The following is a 22,500-nucleotide window of genomic DNA, read 5'->3' on the forward strand; positions in this document are numbered from 1 at the left end:
GCTATAGCGCTGTCAGCGTGGCAGAACAAACGAGAAGCCCCTCTGAATGAAGATGGCTCCCGGACGCCATGATGGATGGGCCTCGCGGGGCCAAACACACTCCACTCACATCCCATACGGGGCCGAGATGAGGGGGGGGTGGGGAAAACATTACACAGGGCAAGAACCAACCTGACAAAGTGCAGTCAATCAGAGGAGAAGCAGATAGAGAGAGTGAGATGGAGAGATCATGTGCCATGTTACATGTCAATGTGGGCAGTGTGTGTGTATGACTTTAGAGCATGTGCGCATTTTGTGTCCACACAAAATATGTGTCTATGGAGAGATTTTTTTCTCATTTTTTTTTTTCTGTTCTGGATTGTCTGGACTGTCAGACCTTCCACTTGGAAAGGAAATTGAGGGTTTGCCCTCCACTCAGTGGGTGTTTGAAAGCTGCAGTACAAGATTTTGTTTGGTATTGTTTGGTGTCCATTTATGTGTGCTTACACACGACACGCGTATATGTATTTGTGTGTGTGTGTGTGTTTGTGTACTTGTGAGTGAGTGTGTGTGTGTGTGTCTGTTTAATCCTGTTATATAGGGTGTAATGAGAAAGGGTGTGTGAGCAGCAGGTGTCTTAATAATAACAGATCCACCATTATCCCCAAACCTGCCACGGATTAACCTTCTGCAATCCCCCGCTGCACACCTCTCAAATCTCCACCACAACTCCTCTCTTTTTCCCTCTCTCCCTCTCTCCCTCTCTCTTTCTCTCTCTCTCCCTCTCTCCCTCTCTCTCTCTCTGTTTTCATGTCTCTGCAGATTTTTTCTCAGCTATCTTTGGTGCTCCATAAAAGAAAACCCCCATATGCTCGTGTAGAAACACATGTCCATATATTTACAAAGCCTTAAGGAGCCAGGCCCAAAGCTGCCAAAGCGCTATTCAGTCCGTTAGATGATAGAAATCAGCCGTAAACTCCCATAATTCATTGTTTATGCCTGCCGAGGTGGCGGGGGAGATGTGTGGTGTGGAGGCAGGGGCTAGTTTGACCTTAGCTCTCTGAGTTAAGCTGGTGTGTAAAGTGTGGAGTTATATGGCTCCTTCACGCTGTAGTGAGCAGGCGGAAGGTGGACCACGCCGGACTGGGTGGCGCGTGATCGAACAGGAGCAATTATCTGCTATATGTTACCGTTATGGCCCTGAAATCACGGTGGGCCGAGGCGCTTGGAGTCGCGAGTGTGGCTGCTGGTGGAATCGGAAACTATGTCCAGAGCAATGGATTGTTAGTTAGAGGGTTGTGCTGCTTTGCGTTTCATTTGGGACTCCCCCTATGAATTTTTACCTTAAAACTTTAATATTTTTGCTGCATCATAGAGACTACAAGGCAGCAGATATAATAACATAGAGCATATTTAGTTCTACCTGGTTTAGCTTTCAGCCCGGCGGTGTCTGAAGAGGCATGGACTCCGTGCGCTGTGGGTGTAACGCCACAGGACGCCACTGCAGTGCGGCTGGATGCTGTCGACTGTGTGTGGCGCTGACTGCTAACACACACGGGGGAAGTGTCCTGGCTCACTCATAGCGCCATTCTAATGGATGTCTGCGTACTACACAAGCATGAGAAAACAATAGCTTTACTCCACGCTCTGTCACCTCCGACAAATTCCCCTTGCATATGTATCAGCATGTTTCTGTTTGTTTGCATTAAGGGGGGTGCAGTGCTGGGACTCCTTCATGGTATGGTAGCTCTACTGCATTGGCTGGGTGTTGGGTGGTATGAGATCGCAATTGAATACATATCAGCTCCAGCATGCATTTTCAGCTTGTTGGATATGTATTCCAGGTTGTTTTTGTTTTGTGCGGGTAGTGTCTATTTTAGTGGATGGTGATTGTAATGAAAGTGAAAGTGAAAGTCCTCTCTATGGCAGAGGTGGTGTAGACACACACACTCTGAAATCCACCTCTGCATTTAACCCATCCAGGGAAGTGACACACACACAGTGAAGTGAGGTTACACACTAACCCGGAGCAGTGAGCTGCCTTTGGTGATATGCAGAAGGAGGTCAGATATCCTCATCAGGCTGCACTACCTCAGTGGTTTACAATAACAGCAGCAGCAACAGCAACAGCAGGGGCAGCGTGATGTTTATTCAGAACGCCGTCCTAATCAAGACACTCTCTCTGCCACGAACTTTAGGTCACAACCCAGAAGACGAAGATGTTTCAGTCAGATATAAGACAGAATGCTTGAGCATATGGACATACCCACTCATCCTTACCCCTCCCCCCACACACACTCTCATACACACACACACACACACACACACACACACTCACACACACACTCACATACAATCATTTCTGGTAGTTAGGTGTGATGGCGAGGGCTCCCAGGGGGACCTCCTGCAGTGACCATGATGAATTACTCTTCTTTGAAATCATCTGATGTATTACCTCATCCTCAGTGGGTTTGGAAAGTAGGTGTGTGTGTCTGTGTGTGTGTGTCTGTGTGTGTGTGTGTGTGTGTGTGTGTGTTTGTGTGTGTGTTTGAGTGTTTGAGTACATTTAGGGGAGAAGTAAGTGTGTGTGTCAGTGTGTGTGTGTGTGTGTGTGTGTGTGTGTGTGTGTGTGTGTGTGTGTGTGTGTGTGTGTGTGTGTGTGTGTGTGTGTGTCTGAGTAAATTTAGGGGCTGGGGGGTTATATGTGAGTGTGTCTGTAAGGGGTCAGAACATGTGCGACCGTGCTGTTTCTTCTGTGATAAATTAACTCCTCGTCTCAAAGTTCACCAGGCAGCCTGAAGATTAATAACTTGGGAAGGTGAGCCTAAGTGAGCACCAATATATTCCATCAGGAGAAAGAAAGTCATATATAAACACCTCAACACCCACAGTAAAAAAAATACTAAAGGAGAAAGGGCTTTAAAAAAGACGAATGGGAAGACAGATTCAACTCAGTCAACCCAGATCCCTTCTATTATTCATATAGATTATCACTTAAAATGGCGAGTTGCCACAGAGAGGAGCATGAAGCCGTTAAGCGATGGCTGGCCCTGTCACAGCGGACAGAGAGAGATAATGTTGTTAAAAAGCAGAGTTTCTCTGCTCGGCTGCACGGCCCTCGTGGAGAGAAATGAGCCTCGTGTCATCCCTCTAATGCATCGACGTGATTCATCTCGGAGCACCGCTGAGAATCACAGAGCGTCTGTCAGAATCAAGCTCCTTCCCTGCGCCTCCTCCTCCTCCTCCTCCTCCTCTTTCGCTCCTCTCCTTGTGTACGCATGCAGACTGCACTCTTTTCTTATCTGTGCCTGGGTAGCTCCGAGCGCTGCGTGAAGGGGGGTGACTGGTCGTGTGGGAGAAACTTCCCCCTCTTTGGTTTTCCTGGAGGTGCGCTCTTGTATCTTGTAATGTGCAAATGTGCATTCCCACCTTTTTTTTTTTCTTCCAAAAGCTCACAGGGCAACACTGAGGAAACTGGAGACAGTTTTAACAGAGGCAGGGTGTGCCAATGTGTGTGGGTGGGTGTGTGTGTGTGTGTGCGTGTGTGTGTGAAAGAGAGAGAGATCAGTTTGAGTGTGTGTGTGTGTGTGTGTGTGTGTGTGTGTGTGTGTGTGTGTGTACCTCAAGTGCTAAGTGCTGTATTATGTAGCAGGCAGGGGCGTGTGACCCCGCAGCCCCTCGAGTTCCTCCCTCTCGCCCGGCGCCGGACTCCAGGAACCAGGGGATCCATCCAGCACGGAGGCAGAAAAGAGCTGTCAGAGACGGCCACTAGACATGTGGGTCAGCCGGCAGCCCAGGAGGGGGGGGTGGGATGGGGGTGGAGGGTGGGGGGGAGGGTTCTCACAGGCGTTTGGTAAGAGGCAGTGGTGGCTTTGCAGCAGGTCTTGGCTCTGTTGGGGAGGTGGGGGAGAGAGTGCTTGGTGTCAGGAATACCTTTCCTTACTGCTGAGGCTCGCCAGTTTCTCCTTAGACATTTATAAACATAAAAGTGATTTAATAAGACATCCAATGGCCTTGAGGTGTTGCTATTTGTGTTTGTTTGTTTGTTGAGGTATTGGCTTGTGATAATTTCATTGGCCTCTATGGTTTAAGCGTGATGTTGAATTTGTGCGTCAGTGCCTATGGGTGGATTTGCGGTTATATTGACTGCATGCAGTATAACCAGCATATGGGTTTAGTGAAGTGCAAGTGTAAAGTTTTTGTATTAACGTATTAATATGATAGATATTGCATTCCCACATGCACATGGGCATACACACACATAGTGACATAGAGGTGCATAGACCAGCAGAAATACTAATGTGCTTTCACACACACATGCAGGCTTATACACACTCACGCCTGCTGGGAAGAGAGAGAGAGAGAGGGAGAGAGAGAGAGGGAGAGAGAGAGAGGGAGAGAGGGAGAGAGAGAGAGAGAGAGAGAGAGAGAGAGATAACTGTGAACTTGCCCCTTACTGTAATAGACCTAGAAATCTATGGCCACCACACACACATACACACACACACACACACACACACACACACACACACACACACACACACGCTTCCTCCGTGCAATTAAGCCCCTGCTGTGTGCTGGCGTGATAAGTCTCCCGTTCGAGGTGCCATGACATTTCTGATATCCCACGGACTTGCAGTTCACTCTCAACAGTGTTCCCCCTGCCTACCAGAAACACACACACACACACACACACACACACACACACACACACACACACACACACACACACACACACACACACACAATACACACACACGCACACATACACACACACACACACACACACACACACGCACACACACACACACACACAAAGGCACACAGGCACACACACACACCCAGCAACACAGGCACAACAGACACACACACACTCAGCAACACACACACACACACACAGGCACAACAGACACACACACACTCAGCAACACACACACACACGCACAACAGACACACACACCCAGGAACACACACTGCCAATGGCATCTGCTGCGTGTAAGCTGTTGCAGTAGGATGGAAAGCCACACATGAACAGTCCACAGAAGGCGTGTGTAGTGGGGCTGGTGGCGGGGACTTATCGAGGGCCCCGTGGGGACTTTACACACACACACACACACACACACACACACACACACACACACACACACACACACACACACACAGACACACACACACACACACACACACAGAGACAGCTTATCCAAGGCCCCGTGGGGACTTTATTTCAGATAAGGCAGAGTTGGTAAGATGGGGAAAGTCAGTTCAGTGGCTCTGGCATGCTGGGGGGGTATGTCTTGGAGTACAGTATGGAGGTGGGTGACAGCTTTAGTACATATACCACAGGGCTGTCTGCTCCCACGCATAGCCACACACACAGGCATACTCACACAGGCACACACACACACACACACACACACACACTCACACTCTCTCTCTCCCTCTCTTTCTCGCACACACACACACACACAATCACGCAGAGAGAGCTTTGTTTTAATACCCCTACAGTCTGTGCACATAGAAAGCACTTCTTATTTTAGCCGCGCTCCCTTTTGTGGGGCTCTTCCTGACAGGCTCTTCTGTGTAAATTGTCGTAATGATGGCTCTGGATCCAGCAGACTACTAGAACTGAGCCACTCTATGTGCATAGAGAGGCTGTGGTGACTTTCAGCAGGGTGCAGTCACTCTCCTCCTGAGTCACTTCTGGCTCGTGTCTTGTGGGGATTAGCGAGAGAGAGCCCACCAGAGCCCTGTGATCACCAGGATGACACCTTAGCGACATCACCCTGACATTAGCACTAACATTAGCACTAACAGCAACAACAGCACTAACACTTACAGTAACATTAACACTAACAGTAACTCCAGCACTTACACTACTGATAACACTACCAGTAACACCAGCACTACCATTAACACCAGCACTAACACTACTGGTAACACTAACAGTAACACTTACAGTAACACTAAACAAACAGTAACAGTAACACTCATTCTCACTTTAACTCCAAGTCAACTCAAGCTTTCCCTGCTCGTCCACTCTGTAATACGAACAGGTGTAAACTGTATTCTCACAGATGATACATTTACAGGTGATCAGATGATACACTTACAGGTGATCAAATGATACACTTACAGGCTATAGCTGTATATGTATACAATTTATGTACTGTATGTACTGCATTTGACTGTGTCCAGTTATACACTATGATGTTTTAGAAACTAAGTTCAAAGGAGCTAAGGTACACATCACTCCTGATTCATTTCCAGAGATTTCTATCTGTCTTACCTTCTCGTCATGTTACACACCATATCCCACACAGCTTCAGCATTCCACCTCCTTCCTTTCCCATCTCATCTCCTCCTTACATATAATCCTCCAAATGATTTATACACTTGTACCATAGAGTGTGTGTGTGTGTGTTTGTGTGTGTGTGTGTGTGTGTGTGTGTGTGTGTGTGTATGTCCACTGGAAATCCAAGCTAATCCATGAAAGTCATTTCAGGACCATGGACAGTTACCAAGTTAACAAGACAGTTACAAGTTTTTTTTACGTTTATGTTTTCACTTGCATAAACTAGATAATAAAGATAATGATAATACAAATAATAATAATAATGATAATGATAATGATAATAATACGAATAATAAAAAAATATTTCTCACTCAAATCTAGGAATAAGAACTGAGAGCTTGTTTTCAGCAGCACTGAGTTTAAGGTCATTCACTACTTTAGTTAGAGCAGTCTCTGGACTGTGATTAGATTTAAAACCTGAATTGATCCTCCGTAAAATATAATTTTCATTAAAACATTTGTTTAGCTGATTGAATACTAAGTTTCTTACTTATGAAGGCTAAGTTCAATATAGGCCGGTTATTACACAAAGTCAAGATTTGAGTGAGAGTGTGCTTGTATATGTGTGTGTGTGTGTGTGTGTGTGTGTGTGTGTGTGTGTGTGTGTGTGTGTGTGTGTGTGTGTGTGTGTGTGTGTATGTGTATGTGTGTGTGTTTGTGTGTGTGTGTGTGTTTCAGAAAGAAAACCACTTCACTCTCTTTTCATGACCTTGATTGAGACTCCAGGTAAAACTAGCTGGTAGGCGTAGAGCCTTTTTAACTTTAACATGCCATTTGTCTGTCACATGGCACTGAAACCCATTACACTATCAACCCATTATGCCTGTCCCTGCCCAAGCACTCAGAGGGAATTCAGACTATGACAGTCGGGGGAAAAAAAGAGATGCTTTTAATCTTCAAACCACGATGCTTTTTAAGATAATAGTTCATCATTAAAATGACAAAAATGGGCTCTCTGGTTATCGCCTTTTTCTGTCTGCTTTCCGCATGATGTGATTCCTTTTAAAGCGATGAAACAGCAGCGTGTCTTTTATCACCGTTAACCCTGAAGAGTCATCGTGAAGCCATCGCCCCTGCTCCTCCATCCTAGGAGGGTCTTGGAGCACTTATAGCAATGAACAGTACACAGACATACACACACACTTGCAACCTATACACACACACACATGCATGAAACATACACTGACATGCACACACATATACCCTTGTGCCAACTCACAAAGACAGACACAATAAGTTTCACCAATATAGGAAACAACTGAACAAACAGGCATTCGAAACGGATTCGAACAAATTCAGAGAAGGTTTGAAAAGGTTTCAAATTTTATTTTTAGTTATGGAACCATTCCAAGAAACGGCGCTAATGAGGGTTAAAATCTGCTTCTGCGCGGCTAAGTCAGGACGGGCTCTGCTAATATTTGGCAAGATTCTCCACACGTTTCATCAGCTAGCCATACAGTGTTATTCTCCGGGGGCGGCACTTGGGTCTCTGTAACCCACTCAGGCCGTGTAATTGGTGGAGGGAAAAAAAAGCAACGAGTTTGAGTCCAACTGATCATGACAAAGAGGCACCCAACCAATCAGGATAATGGTCTACCTGTCAATCATGTGTCCGAGCCAAGTAGCCGCAGAGGCAGGGGGAGGGACTCTCTGGGAAGAATGCTGGGCTTTAAAATGGCCAACTCGGAGCCAGATTAGCTACTCCCCCCTCTAATGGCTGTTATTATCTCAGGCTGCCAAAACCTTAATTCAAGCCTTTAACCATGTACTAGAAATCACAAACCCTTACTCTAACTCTGAAATATGGACCTCTCTCATGAACACTTCATCGCTGAAATAAGCCACCTACACTTTTCTTGAATGTGCAATAAGCACCTTCAAAGCAATTACTGTAATTCTTTTTCCATTACCTCCCCCTATAGCAATACTGCTACAGTATGCAATTTTGCCAGCAATATTTGCAACACTTTTGGCCCTCCATGTAGCCATACATTGCGTTTCTCGAGAGCTCAAGTTTTTATCGTTCTCGTATGGCGGTGAAGCGTGTTTGGTACGGTTGTCCGGGCGCTGACATGCGAGGATTATGGGAACGGAGTAGATGGGCCATGGGCCTCAGCAGTGATGGGAGACTCGAGAGGATTGGTGGAGGAGCAGGAGTCCGCTGAGAGAGTGACATACGGGAAGAGGTGATCAGGATTTAAGAATCCTATAAGGGGAGGAAGAGGTGTGTGGCAGAGAGAGGAAGCTTAGAAACTACCCCTGAGCTTGAATGGCTTGAGAATGCTGAAACGCTGTCCTGTGCGTGCCTCCACTGAATGCTCTGCTGTGTGTAGCAAAGTTATGTGTGCATAACATAAATCCCCCTCTTTGCCGCTCACCCACTCTTCCTGCCATATGGGGTTATTGTTATTTGCTTGTTTGTTTGTTGACATTTGCTGTGACTTGTTGTTGACAAACACAGAGAGACAGGTGCTAACACCATGGTCTCCAGAGGGGGGGACGTCTATCTTTATCTCCAAGCAAAGAACAACAACACTCCTGGGGGTGAAGCCTAACTAATACAGTTAAATTAGCAAACACAACGAGGCATAGCCTCTTCCAGCTCTGCTGTAAACTGAGTGGGGAAAAAAAGGATTTTTCTTGGTAATAACGGCATTGAGGATTACAGCGAGACAGATGGATGGCTCGATGATGGATGGATACTCTCTGCTTTTGTGAACAGTTTGAAGCTATGGAGGGCTCTGAGCTATTTTCGGGATAGCAGAGCCATACAGTAGGTCTTGACAGTCAGGGCCGTGTGCCTGGAGAGGCTTGTTCGTGTGGGTCGCTGCTCCACGCGGGCAGCTTTAGCCTCACCTGGAAGCATTCTAGAATGAGTGCGCGGCAGGCTGCTCCTCGGGGGCAGGGAGGCGGCGGTGAATCTCTCCATCATGAACGCCCCGCGTGTGCTCTCTCTTTCTCTCTGTCTCTCTCTCTCTCTCTCTCGCTCTCTCTCTCTCTGTCTCTCTCTTTCTCTCTGTCTCTCTCTCTCTCTCTTTCTCTCTCTGTGTGTGTCTCTCTCTCTTCTCTCTCTCTTCTCTCTGTCTCTCTCTTCTCTCTCTCTCTCTCTCTCTCTCTCTCTTTCTCTCTCTCTCTCTTCTTCTCTCTCTCTCTCTCTCTCTCTCTCTCTGTCTCTCTCTGTCCTTCAGAGCTGGGCTGTCACAGTGCCTGCCTGCCCGCTGCTTCCCCCGGAGACCCATGGGACAGCAGCACTGCGCGCTCATTCAATGACGGGCTGAATAATGGCTCTGATGGAGTCATATCAGGTGTGTGTGTGTGTGTGTGTGTGTGTGTGTTTGTGTGTGTGTGTGAGAGAGAGAGAAAGTGACAGAGTTGAGAGGAAAAGTAAGATGGAGAGGAGAGAGGACAGGATAAAGGAGGAAATTCACTAGGGAGAAACTTAATTTCATTCACACACACACACACACACACACACACACACACACACACACACACACACACACACACACACACACACACACACACACACACACACACACACACATTCACACACACACACCCACCCCCCCCCCCCCCACACACACACACACACACATATATATACACACACACATTCGCACACAATCTGTTGTTTGACTTGTAAAACCTGTCCAATTCTAAGCTCACCTGACTAGTGGAGTGTTTAGGCTGCGTAAGTGTGGCGCTGAAAACTAAGTGACAGAATGCTGGGGCCTTTGATATGCCTCCTAGCTTCTCTGGACCTTTAATTACTGCTGCCTGGACCAGGTAGACTAACAGCCTGACTTCTTCTTCTTCTTCTTCTTCCTCTTCTTCTTCTTTGTTTTCTTCTTCTTCTTCTTCTTCTTCTTCTTCCTCTTCTTCTTCTTTGTTTTCTTCTTCTTCTTCTTCTTCCTCTTCTTATTTGTTTTCTTCTTCTTCTTCTTCTTCCTCTTCTTCTTCTTTGTTTTCTTCTTCTTCTTCTTCTTCCTCTTCTTCTTCTTTGTTTTCTTCTTCTTCTTCTTCTTCCTCTTCTTCTTCTTTGTTTTCTTCTTCTTCTTCTTCTTCCTCTTCTTATTTGTTTTCTTCTTCTTCTTCTTCCTCTTCTTCTTTGTTTTCTTCTTCTTCTTCTTCTTCTTCTTCTTCTTCTTCGTCGTCTTCTTCTTCTTCTACTTCTTCATCTTCTTCTACTGCTGCTTCTGCTGTGTTGGTTTCTCTCTTCTCCCCTTTCATCACTCTCTCCCTCTCTCTCTCTCTCTCGTACATCTCACTCCTCACTTGTTCTCTAGTCTCTCTCTCACTCCCTCTCGCTCTGTGTGTTTTTCTCTTCTCTTTCACTTCCTTGAGCGCCGTCTTAATGCTAGTGTAAATCTTTTAGCTCTTGAAAAGTTCTGACCTTGAGACTTTCTGCTGAGAGTTTCCAGGGCAGGAGTGTGTCTATCTAATCTGCCTCATTACTGCTTGTCTGGGAGATACTAACAGAGCTCTCTCTCTCTCTCTCTCTCTCTCTCTCTCTCTCTCTCTCTCTTTCTCTCACTCTCACACACACATACAGGTGAGTGGGAGCGAGAGAGTATGTATGAGACAGAGTGAGAGTTTGTTGTGTGTGTGTGTGTGTGTGTGTGTGTGTGTGTGTGTGGTTGAGAGATTCAAGCTTGTGGAAAGCATGCTTACTGGCTGTGATGTGTACGCACATGTGGAGTTTGTGAATTCTAGCTGATACACTATCTCCCCACTCTTCCTTCAGCAAGCTAATCCTTTAATTAGCCGCATGGCTAGCTCTCAAACCTCAGGAGGATGCAGCTTGGTTTTCTCTTTTCCCTTCCTCTCTCTGCCTCTGCCTCGCTCTCTCTCTCTCTCTCTCTCTCTCTCTCTCTCTCTCTCTCTCTCTCTCTCTCCATTTCTCTATATGTTGTACTGTGATTTTATCAGTGGTGGTGATGAAGCAAGCAGGCATGTATGCATACATGAAAACACATCCATATGTCACATCCTACAAATACATACATACATACATACATACATACATACATACATACATACATACATACATACATACATACATACATACATACATACATACATACATACATACATACATACAAACACACACACACACACACACACACACACACACACACACACACACACACACACACACACACACACACACACACACACACACACACACACACACACACACACACACACACACACACACACACAGACACACACACACACACACGCACACACACACACACACACACACATATATAAAGGCAACCATTTATCTGCATACACATGCCCTACACACACTGAAATGAAAAGAAGCATATATTGTCCCTGACACTGGAAAGTTCCAGACAGTCCGGCCAGATCAGCAGACATGTTTGTTTGTTCTCTGGGTGTGAAGTTGTGCCAGCTTCTGTATTCATATGTTTTTGACTGTCGTTCTGTTTATTTAAACAGCTTGTTGAGTAAAACAAACCACAACAGGATAAATCAATTAAAAAAAACAAAAACAGTGGGCAACAAAGACCAAAGCACGGGACAAAGTATAAATAAAAGTGATAAAAAAAAATCACAGCAGAATAACTTTGCCAAACACTATGCAGACCTAAGCCTAAGGAGCACAAGTCAGTCAGAGAATGAGATCTAAAAGCAGTAACGCTTGATAGATCCGTGTATAGACTTGCAAACCATCCCTATAAACACATGTGTGGGCTTGACAGGAGAAGTTTAATTGAGGACCGGGGTGTGAAATAAAGGTGGAGAAGACTGGAAATAGATGGTGGTGCTAATCCATGTAGTGCTCTAAAAGCAAGCGGTAAAACCTTAACATGTCAGCCATATGTTAACACTGCCACTTGGTGTTGCAGGAAATGTGCGACATGCATGGGGTGTGTATCATTAGTAACTGTGTGTTTGTGTGAGTGTGTGAGTGAGTGTGTGTGTGTGTTTGATTTGTGCGGTCTGTACATATGTGAATGAGGGACTGCATGTTTGTGTGTGTGGGTATGTGTGTGTGTGTGTTCGTATGTTAAACCAAGATAAGACTGCATCGTAAATAATGCCTAAGACATCAGATAAGTACTGAGAATGGAGGCCCATAAACTAGGCTGTAAATTCAACCAGAGAATTTACTCGTCCCTAACTACTAGCCTGCCAAACCACACACACACACACACACACACACACACACACACACACACACACACACACACACACACACACCCACACACACATCTCATCATATATATGTACACACATGTTTACGAGCGTGGCAGCAGACTCACAATGGCAGCAGGTTTTCTATGTCACCCTGCAGTAACGTTCTCAGGGTAAATGGATGGACTTGCTCTGACCTTTGTGTATCCCTTTATAACTGAGAATCAATACGCAGGCCTCTGGCAGCAGTGCTTCATTAAGTGTGTGCAGCTCGCTTTCTCACCACACACACACACACACACACACACACACACACTCACACACACACACACACACACACACACACACGTAGGGCCACAGATGCTTTGCATTCAGGTGAGTTCCATGCACACTTAAAGAAGGGGGACATGATTTATATGACTCTTTTTTCACAGCGTAGTGTGAAGTGCTGTCTGAAAAACTCCAATATGGATGATGGCCTTTGTGCTGTTGTACTCATTCCCTGAGGGTTTGTGTGAGTGTGTGTTTGTGTGTGTTGGGGGGTGCATTGGTGTTTTTTACTGATTGGCGTGGGTGTGTGTGTGTGTGTATGTATGTGTGTGTGTGTGTGTGTGTGTGTGTGTGGTTTATGATGTGTGAACAGGACCAGATGCTGTGTGTAAACAGGGTTTAATGTGAAGGATGGAATAAGCCTTTTTGTCCTTCAGACATCTCCCCTCTCTTTTCTGCTGCATACACAGGCACAGCAGTCACCTCACGCATACACAGCTGTGTGTGTGTGTGTGTGTGTGTGCATGAATCCATTTTTGTGTGTGCGTGCATGTGTCCGTTTGCGTGTGTGCACACGTGTGTGTGTGCGCATGTGCATGTGTATGTGCATGCATCCATTTGTGTGTGTGTGTGCATATGTCCGTTTGTGTGTCTGTGTGTGTGTAGGTGTGGGTGTGGGTGTGCGTGTGCCTGCACATGCACATCATCCATTACGAATTCCACTTGCAAAGAGCTTTAGTAATTCAGGATTGCACCGACATAATGGAATAAGGAAAGACAGCGTAGAAGCTGGAGGAGTTGTTACTTTTTACGGCTTTTCACTCATGAGGTTCTCAGATATGGCAGTCAATTTATGCCGGTCTCAAACCTCATTCCTTTATGACAGCGGTAATCTTTACAATCCATCCGGAGAGATGCCATTTGAAAAGCTGCACTTACAGCTTAATGGAATGTTTAATACCAGTATTCATCTTTTAAAATAATATTATGTGAGAGGTAATTTTATTACAAATATATGCAGTTTGGGTGTTTATGTTGGCCAATATGTGGCTGGATTGACATCACAGAGCTGATGTGAATTAAGAGTGACTTTTCAATTATATTTGGTATCAATAATTTCAGATGAGGGGGTTCCAAAATTGCTGCTACTGCATTAATGTCAAGCATATCAGAAGTGATGAAAGAAATCCGTCATAATGTTGATGCACTTTTGTCTTAACTGTCGCCATATAATCTGATTGAATGGGAGACTTAAATACAACTTCCAGTGCAGTGAAAGACTAAATTGAATTGGTGGTAATATTCTGAATCCTGAGTGTTTACCCTTTAAAGATCATTTCTTCTTTTGTCATCTTTCTCTCTCATTGGCATCATCGAATATATAAGGTGTGCACACACACACACACACACACACAGGCACACTAAAGATGTTAAAGAAGTGTGTCCTCCCTCCAGCTGGTGATGTTGGCAGGTTCTGAAACCTGAGTGTCAGTGGGATGTTGTCTGCTCAGCACACTGAGACACACACACACACACAAACACACACACACACACACACACATAAAAAACACAAACACAAACACACACACACACACACACACACACACACACACACACACACACACACACACACACATACTGTACATACAGAGAGAGAGAGGGAGTAACTGATAAAGGGACATGAACGAGACATGTATGTTGGTGCCTGTGTCTTTCTGTAACATGTGGTTGGAGTTATTTAAGTAGTGTGTGTCTGTTTGTGTGTCTATCTATGCATATGTGGGCATATGTTTGTGTTTGTGCATTTACAACCAGGGGTGTGTATACGCAAGCGTCTCTGTGTTTGAATGTGAATGTGTGTGTAGTTGGGCGCGTTTGTGTACGGCTGGTTTGTGTACGGCTGGCCTTTCGCTCAGTGCATAACCCCGACCCCCGCAGATCACTAGCTCCTCTGAAAACCGGCACTGCCGCGTTGCTATAGCAACCCCGCCTGGCACATCACTATCAGTCTGTTTGCCAGACGCGAATCAAAACACACGCCTCGGGCAGAATGTCCAAGACGGCTCGCATTCAGAGGGAGCATGAAAGATTATCTCAAAGTTCAGCCTCCCAGACTCGACCTCTCTCACCTCGCATTCCCCAACACGAAAGTTCAACGCGCTGATCAGAGAGTCAGGCTTTGCATTTAGCATTGCAGCAAAAAAAGCTTGAATATATTGGGTTATTTACAAGCCTGGGTCATCTGTAGATGTTTCAAAGGCATGAAGTGCTATTAAGACTCCTAAAACCTTTCGGCCACTCCGTTAAATTATGGTTGACTCAGTTGTCACATGCTGCTGTTGCATCACAGTCTACAAAGGACTCACTAAATATAAGGCCTTCTCATAAAGTGCACACTTAATATAAGGCCTTCTCATCAAGTGCACACTAAATATAAGGCCTTCTCATCAAGTGCACACTTAATCTAAGGCCTTCTCATCAAGTGCACACTTAATCTAAGGCCTTCTCCTCAAAGGTCACTACTGATGATGTCTACTGTGATGTCATGGGCATGTTTTGAGAAGACGTGGGAGGAAGCATGTGTGGGAATGTCTGTGTAAGAGCATGTATGTGTTCCTTCATAACCTTTCTGTAAAGTTGACTGTTGACCGTAATATTCTCATGCGGTGAGTTAAGATGTCCGCCAAGCCTTCTCACACAGATGTCAGCAGGGGCCATGAAATGGAGTGGGCTGCTTCAGAGCGAGCCCTCAAGGGAAAGTAGAAGACTTCCCTAAAAGGCCAATTATGGCACAGTGGTTTAACACTCTGCCATAGAAACATAATTTCTATCTGCGCTCAGCCTTCATTGTAGTCAGATACTTATCCTCATAGTACAAATGCGGTGTGTGTGTGAGAGTGTGTTTTTCACTGTGCCGCGTCCGATGGTGGGCTGAATAATGGCTCTGATGGAGTTATATTATCGGTTGTGTGTGTGTGTGTGTTTATGAGTCACTGTGTGTGTGTGAGAGGGAGAGAAAGTGAAAAAGTTAGAAAGTAAAAAAAATGGAAAGGACAGAAATTACTCAGGAGCTGGAAAACTTCTTTTTTTTTTACCACTGTGATATTTAAACAAGGTCCCTCCATAAATTGCTGTTCCAGTGCACATGTTGAAGCTCACGTGTAAAAGCTCTGTCAAAGTTAGAAACGTCTAAAAACGTGTGATTGCAAAGTCGTGATAGGGGTGCATGTTACTGGGCCAGATGACAGGAAATGTGATGATGACGGAGGAGAGGAACCTAACCCTAACAGAGCACTGTACTTGAGCGCTCTAAGTGTTGAAACTCGAACAAAAGCTGTGAGTGCCCAGCCACACGAGTGGACAGCCTCAGTGACTGAAGGCGTGTTAATAATGCATGTGACACCGTGACCTGTTCCATTTACCTCGCTCAAAGGCCGGGCTGCTTCCCCAGGCTGCCTGGCAGGCACCGCTCGCACACAGACTTTACTGATTCCCCCAATACCCTTGAGATAGTGCTGAAAGCATCACTTCTTTAGAGGCCGTAGAGTCGGAGATGCAATTTTAAGGCCCTTCCAGAGGATGGAGGGCGTGTCGAGTGTCAACTCCCGAGGCCTACTGGGAGCTGGGAAGAACAATGCTCCGAAATAAAAAGCTTTTTTGTTGTTGGCAGAAGCAGCTCTCAGACGTGGAATAACAAACGAATATATGAAAGCTTTATGAAGGTGTTGCGTCTGCTCCGTGGGTCAGCTAATGCTGGTTGAATAACATTGACCTCTTCCATATTCTTCAACGGAGTAGCACTTCAAATGGCTGCAATTGGTTTTCTTTTGATTTAATGATATTTTTTTTAAAACACTGGTAAATACATTTAGAAAAATCCTGAATCATTTAAGACATATAGTGTATGCATTCTAGTAGGTCTCCAGAACACAGAACACGCTTGGACATGACGATTCATATAGAGGTGTCACACAAGTCCTTGTTTTCCTTTAAGAACTCTCCCTGGGCCCTAAACAGTGTCTGAGTGGCAGGTCGGAGGAAATGCGGCTGCGTATTTTGTCCTCATTTGTTTTACACTAATAAAAATCGATAGTCCATAAAGGGAAATGTTGAAGGTTTTTTGGGGTGGTCCGGATCGATGGCAGGGAGTGCTCTGATCGCATTATCTCCAGATAGCCATTTGCATTCGTTCTATAGAAGATGGGGCAGGAAAGTCCCATATCCAAAAGGTTGATGCGCAATTATTGAATGAGGATGAGTAAATCAAATCACGCCCGGGAGAAAAAAAAGAAGAGGCGAATCAATCAAATTCAATTTAAGCTCTTCAGCCAAAGTCAGGTTCTTTAAACGTATTAAAGAAATAAATGATGGGATTTTAATATGGGTCTCTTCTCAGAACAGCCCATCCAGTCCTTCTTTCACTCTGAAGTCTCAACCGCTTTAAAGTGAGCCGACAGCCTCTGACGGTTCGCATCCATCCTATTATCCTTCAAACTCCTCAAGAGCAAACTTTGTGAAAGAAGTGCTAATACGAATTGAGTTACCCCCCACTGATTTCATGCAGGAAGTAACCGGCGTAACTTAAAACTCTTTAAGTGATTTTAAAACATCCCTCCTGATCTGTAAGTGTGTGTGTGTGTGTGTGTGTCTGTCTGGAGTGTGTCATTAAACTGACGCGATTTCCTCTTAACAAGTCCGAAACTTCTTTAAAAGCTCTTATCAGGAAGACATATTTCCCCCTCAATAACAGCCTTAATATCATTTGGATAAACAATAAGTTTAACACAGTTAAGCTAAAGAGACTGCTGTCCGACGTCTACCCTCGCGCAGCTGATGGCAGATTTGAGACTCAGACTCCCGAATGAGAGCCAGGCTCGCGATTCGTCTCTGTCTGACAAGGAATCGGACTCTTCCTGGTCTCGTTCCTATCTGATGAGATTTGCAACTTGAGGCCCATGGAGGAGAGATTATTAAAAATCCTCTGCACTGGAGAATGAATGGAAGATTGCTTCAACCTGTCGGCAATATGAAGTAATAATGACCATAAGGTTTAATAGGTTTCCAAGGGAGACGCTGAGGATTATGTGAATGAGAAAAACTGGCTCATAGACTGTGCTTGTGTGATTGTGCGTTACATGGAGCCTGTCTCCTTTTTGATATACTGTAGTTTAAACTCAAGTGATGCTAGAATTTTGGTTCAAAAGAAGCATTTATTCCAACCAAGTTGTCAAGTCATCAACCTGTCTCTCATCCACACATAAACATTTGCCTACTCTTCTTGTCTTCTGTGTTTGGATCCAGTCCAGCTGTTTTCATCAGCAATATAAATGTTAAATGCTACCTCTTGTCATTCCAGAAATCAAACTCTGTCATTCCTGAATCAAACTCTGACATTTAAAAAATGGACTCCATAATATCTTCAGTGTGATGGATATTTCCACATGCCTGAGGCCCATCTTTCAAAGATAGTAGTAGAAATAATGAAAGTGTGGCATGCCATAATCCTCTATGTAATGGCTGTGGAAGAATGATGGGGCAGCTGGCCAGTATGAGGTTGTCAGTAAATGTTTTATGTCTGATGAAATAATGTTCTGTTGTTTGCTGATGTCTGGGTCCCTTCAGCGCATCAGCTGTGGTGGCCCGCCGACCATTTGGCTTGTGGAGGCTTGCCAGTGACTCGGCCAACTCTCTCCAAGTCACTCAAGCACCCCTCCCCTCTCATTTAGTCTGTCTCTCTCTCTCTCTCTCTCTCTCTCTCTCTCTCTCTCTCTCTCTCTGCCTCTCCATGCAGACCTCGCCAGCAGTCCAGGGGCGCAGTTCACCTTCAAGCCGCTGCCGCCTCCGCCACCGCCCCCCCACTCCTGCACGTGTGCCCGCCCGGCGCCCCCGCAGTCCACGGACGGGTCGCAGAGGAACACCCTCCCCGCGCGGTGCCAGCCGCTTGACCTGGCCGGCAAGACAGCTGAAGAGCTGGGCCAGCCGCAGAACAGCTGGGCTCTCAATAGCAACATCCCGCTAGAGACCAGGTGAAAGAGAGAGAGAAAGAGAGAGAGAGAGTGAAAGAAAGAGAGTGAGAGATTGAGAGAGGGGGGGGGGGGGGGGGGGTGTCCATCTGCTGCAGTGCACACGCACACAGACACACCTGTCAAATACACAGTGGATGTCATTCCATTACATGCACAAACATAGACCCACAACCACACACACAGACACACACGCACGCATGCATGCATGCACGTACACACACACACACACACACACACACACACACACACCCCATACACACACACACACACACACACACACACACACACACACACACCCCATACACACACACACACACACACACACACACACACACCACACACACACACACACACACACACACACACACACACACACACACACACACACACACACACACACACACACACACACACACACACACACAGCCTGTCTCCCCTCTCTTTCCTCCTCATTTCCTCTCATTCAGAGTGGTTGCTGCAATATTGGCTGTATGCAGAAATACACAAACACATAAATGGTGAGATTTAAATTTGAATGAGGCCTGATCTGCATTACCAGCATGATCCCAACACACAGCAGAGGCCCAGAGGTGGACTGGACTGACTGGACTGACAGACGACCTTCACTCTGCTGTGTCTCTGATGTCCACTGAGAGAGTGTATCATGTTCTGTTACACAGAGACATATTTTAGTTTCATCCACACAAAAAGTAAAATAATGCCTGACTGCGAGATTTAAGAGTGAATGTCGTGTCGCCCTGACCAGTCTAATGTAGAACTAGTTCATAACTGCGGAACGGGAATAATGGATAGAAGGACTGTCGAACCGAGAACTCTTGTCTATGTTGGATGGTGAGTCATTACAGGGCTGATAACTGGTAGGCAATCCAGGAGAAGCGCTGAGCACCATTTCCTGTCTACAGATCAAAGGTCAAATAGATTCGCGCTTCTCACTCAAAATGACACGGTTCTTTTCATCAGTGGGGGTCAAAATGGAAAATAAGAAATTAAAATGCACCAGCGCGAGTAAACAGGACAGTGGAAAGGCAGCGCTACGTGCGTGGAGCAGAGGTTGAGAAATTCTATTAACAGAGAGCGACGGCACTTCAGCTTCTCTTTTCTCGGGCATGGATACGAGAGTGCCCAGCCAGACAGACTGGGGTGTTTAGTCTCATTTGTCTTCTTTTAATCCTATTTAATAGTTAACACACGACAGGACTATTGTTTTTAGAAAGCCATAAGCTATCTGGACATGAAGGGAAGGGTTAAAAAGGAAAAGGAAGAAGAAATGGAGTGACGTCTTCGCAGTCTTGGTGAAAGGGTAAAGATGGAAAGGTAAATAAATGATGAAAGGGGAAGTGTTTAGTGTGGAGTGAAAATGAAGCTGTCTGCTCCAGGAGATTGGTTTTTACTCGGGAAGAATCGCTCCCGAAATATGAAGGGAGAGAAGTGAAAGGAGGAGGAGGAGGAAGACGAGGAGTAGGTCTGCAGAGGGAAGACGAGGCAGGAAAAAGATGGCTCCAATGAGACTTTCATCAAACAAAACAAAACAAAAATCATACCTGTGCTCATGATGAAAAATCACAAGAAGCACATACAAAAATGACAAAGCTACATTACTTTTTGTTTACTTCTTTAGTAAGAAAATAACAACATTTCACAACCACTTTAAATCAGAGTGTATGATTTAGAAGATGTCTCACACAGCCAGTCAGTATAGTGTGTCTAAGTCCTACCTCAGACTCAGGGCGGTGCGCTGGGAAGGCGCTCTGCAGCCACAAACTAGATTCAGTGCCAGATGAAGCTGTCTGACAGATTTCCTTCCTGCCTTTGATTGTTGGATTCTGTAGATTTTTTTTTTTTACTCTTAGCCAAATTCAGAATGTACTGCAAGTATGAATTAATGAAGTCAGAGCCGAAAGAACTCAACAAAAATGCAACACTGCATCTGAATGTTCAATATTTATGCGACATCAAGGGAAATTCTCAAAAATCTCTTGACACGTAAAGCCACATCCACTCGCCATGTTTGGTTTCATCCGAGCAAGTTTGGGCGCAGCGTCCTGACAGTCCCACCAGAATTGCAGGAACAATTTGAAGTAAAACTTCATAGAAAATTAACTAACAGTTTGTCACTTTGTAACAAAATAAAACATGTGACTGTCTTTGGTTTGGCAAGAAACTTAGAATTTGCAGAAAAAAACTGTCAAAACATCCTTTACGTATTTACTCTAACATCTAGGCTCCATTCCATTTATCAGCCCTTGTGCTCTACACTTTTATCCCTAGAATCAGCAAATGGTAATGGACTGCATTTATATAGCGCTTTTTTTACGCATAGAGCCCTCAATTTCACACAGAATCACGAATGAATGTCTAACGGTGACTCAATGCCAGTCTTGGACTGTGGTAGTTCCATGTGAACAATGTCTTGGACTGTGGTGGTCCTATGTGAATAGACATGATTCACTTCCAGTAGTTAACTCATTTACGCATAGAGCCCTCAAAGCGGTTTTCATGTAAATGCCTAAGATATCTATCCATTCACACACCAACAGTGGAGGCTACCAAAGAAGAGTGCCAACCTGCACTTCGGGAGCAGTTGGAGGTTCAGTGATGTGCTCAAGGCCACTACAACACTTGGTCAGGAGGAGTCGGGATCCAACTAGCAACATTCTGATTGTTAAACAATCCCTCTACCTGAACCACTGTCACCCCCATTCACAATTTAATGAGTTAACTACTGGAGGTGAATCATGTTTATTCACATAGGACCACCACAGTCCAAGACATTCAAGACATTCATTCGTGATTCTGTGTGAAATTGCAATAGTGTGTTGTCACCGATTAAGGCTGTGAATAGCCGGGGGTCACAGGCGCAGGAGAAAGAGCACTGCTTGACCTGGAGAGAGGTTGCATCAAACCTGAATGGCTCTGAACAGCTCTGAGTCTGTTGCAAGGACGTTGGATGGTTACTGTGGAGTCGATCTTTTCCTCCTCTCTTTCCCTTGCAGGTGATTGTCTGATGAAGGTCACTCGGGCTTTTGTGAGAGGCCGACGCAGCGCTGTATATATGTGCTGATGCTCCGTGGCGTCCTGAGTGTGAGCCTGAATAACTGGCCCTCAGTCAATAGGCGGCCGTGATGGCCTGGTGTTGATCAGCACAGTCAACCCCTCCTGATTTTCTCATGGTAGCCAGTGTGAATCGAATTTAAAGGATTATTGGTTTCATTCCTGTCAGTTAGGGATTATGATGTTCCCAAATGAAGGAGAAGTCATGCGCATCATATAGATTGTAATATGTTCATACTGTCATAATATTTGTTCCAAGAAGGTGTCGGAGTGTCCTTCTAGCGTAAATTGACTCTTTGACTTTCATATAAGAAGTTTGCAAACGATGCATGTAGTACTTCATAAAAACAGTTGTAGTCTTTGTTTTTCCAATAATGACCATGTATCACCAATACCCTTGAATAAGACACTTTCATATACATCAAAATCCAGTGTTGGGTGTTTGGTTTAAACTGTTGTTTAAACTGTTATTTAAACTGTTGTTTAAACTGTTGTTTTAACCGTTGTTTAAACTGTTATTTAAACTGTTTCCACACGTGTGCCGTACGGGAAGCCGACTCTGATACCACCAGCCTGAGTGCTCACTCCAGCACCCAGGAGTTCACCCACTGTGAGGCAGATAGTGAAGTTCTTAAT

General features: G+C 45.2%; 1 protein-coding gene across 1 annotated transcript in view; it reads left to right on the forward strand.

Moving 5' to 3' along the window:
* Positions 1 to 22,500, forward strand: part of tenm1 (teneurin transmembrane protein 1) — a gene marked incomplete at both ends in the record, with an annotated part of 118,791 nt that overhangs the window by 28,552 nt on the left and 67,739 nt on the right. The window contains one exon of the mRNA XM_080847119.1: positions 18,558 to 18,792. Within this exon, the coding sequence (XP_080703245.1) occupies positions 18,558 to 18,792 (235 nt within the window). The remainder of the gene's footprint in view (positions 1 to 18,557; positions 18,793 to 22,500) is intronic.

The sequence above is a fragment of the Sprattus sprattus genome, assembly GCF_963457725.1.
Source record: "Sprattus sprattus genome assembly, chromosome: 1".
NCBI lineage: Eukaryota > Metazoa > Chordata > Actinopteri > Clupeiformes > Clupeidae > Sprattus > Sprattus sprattus.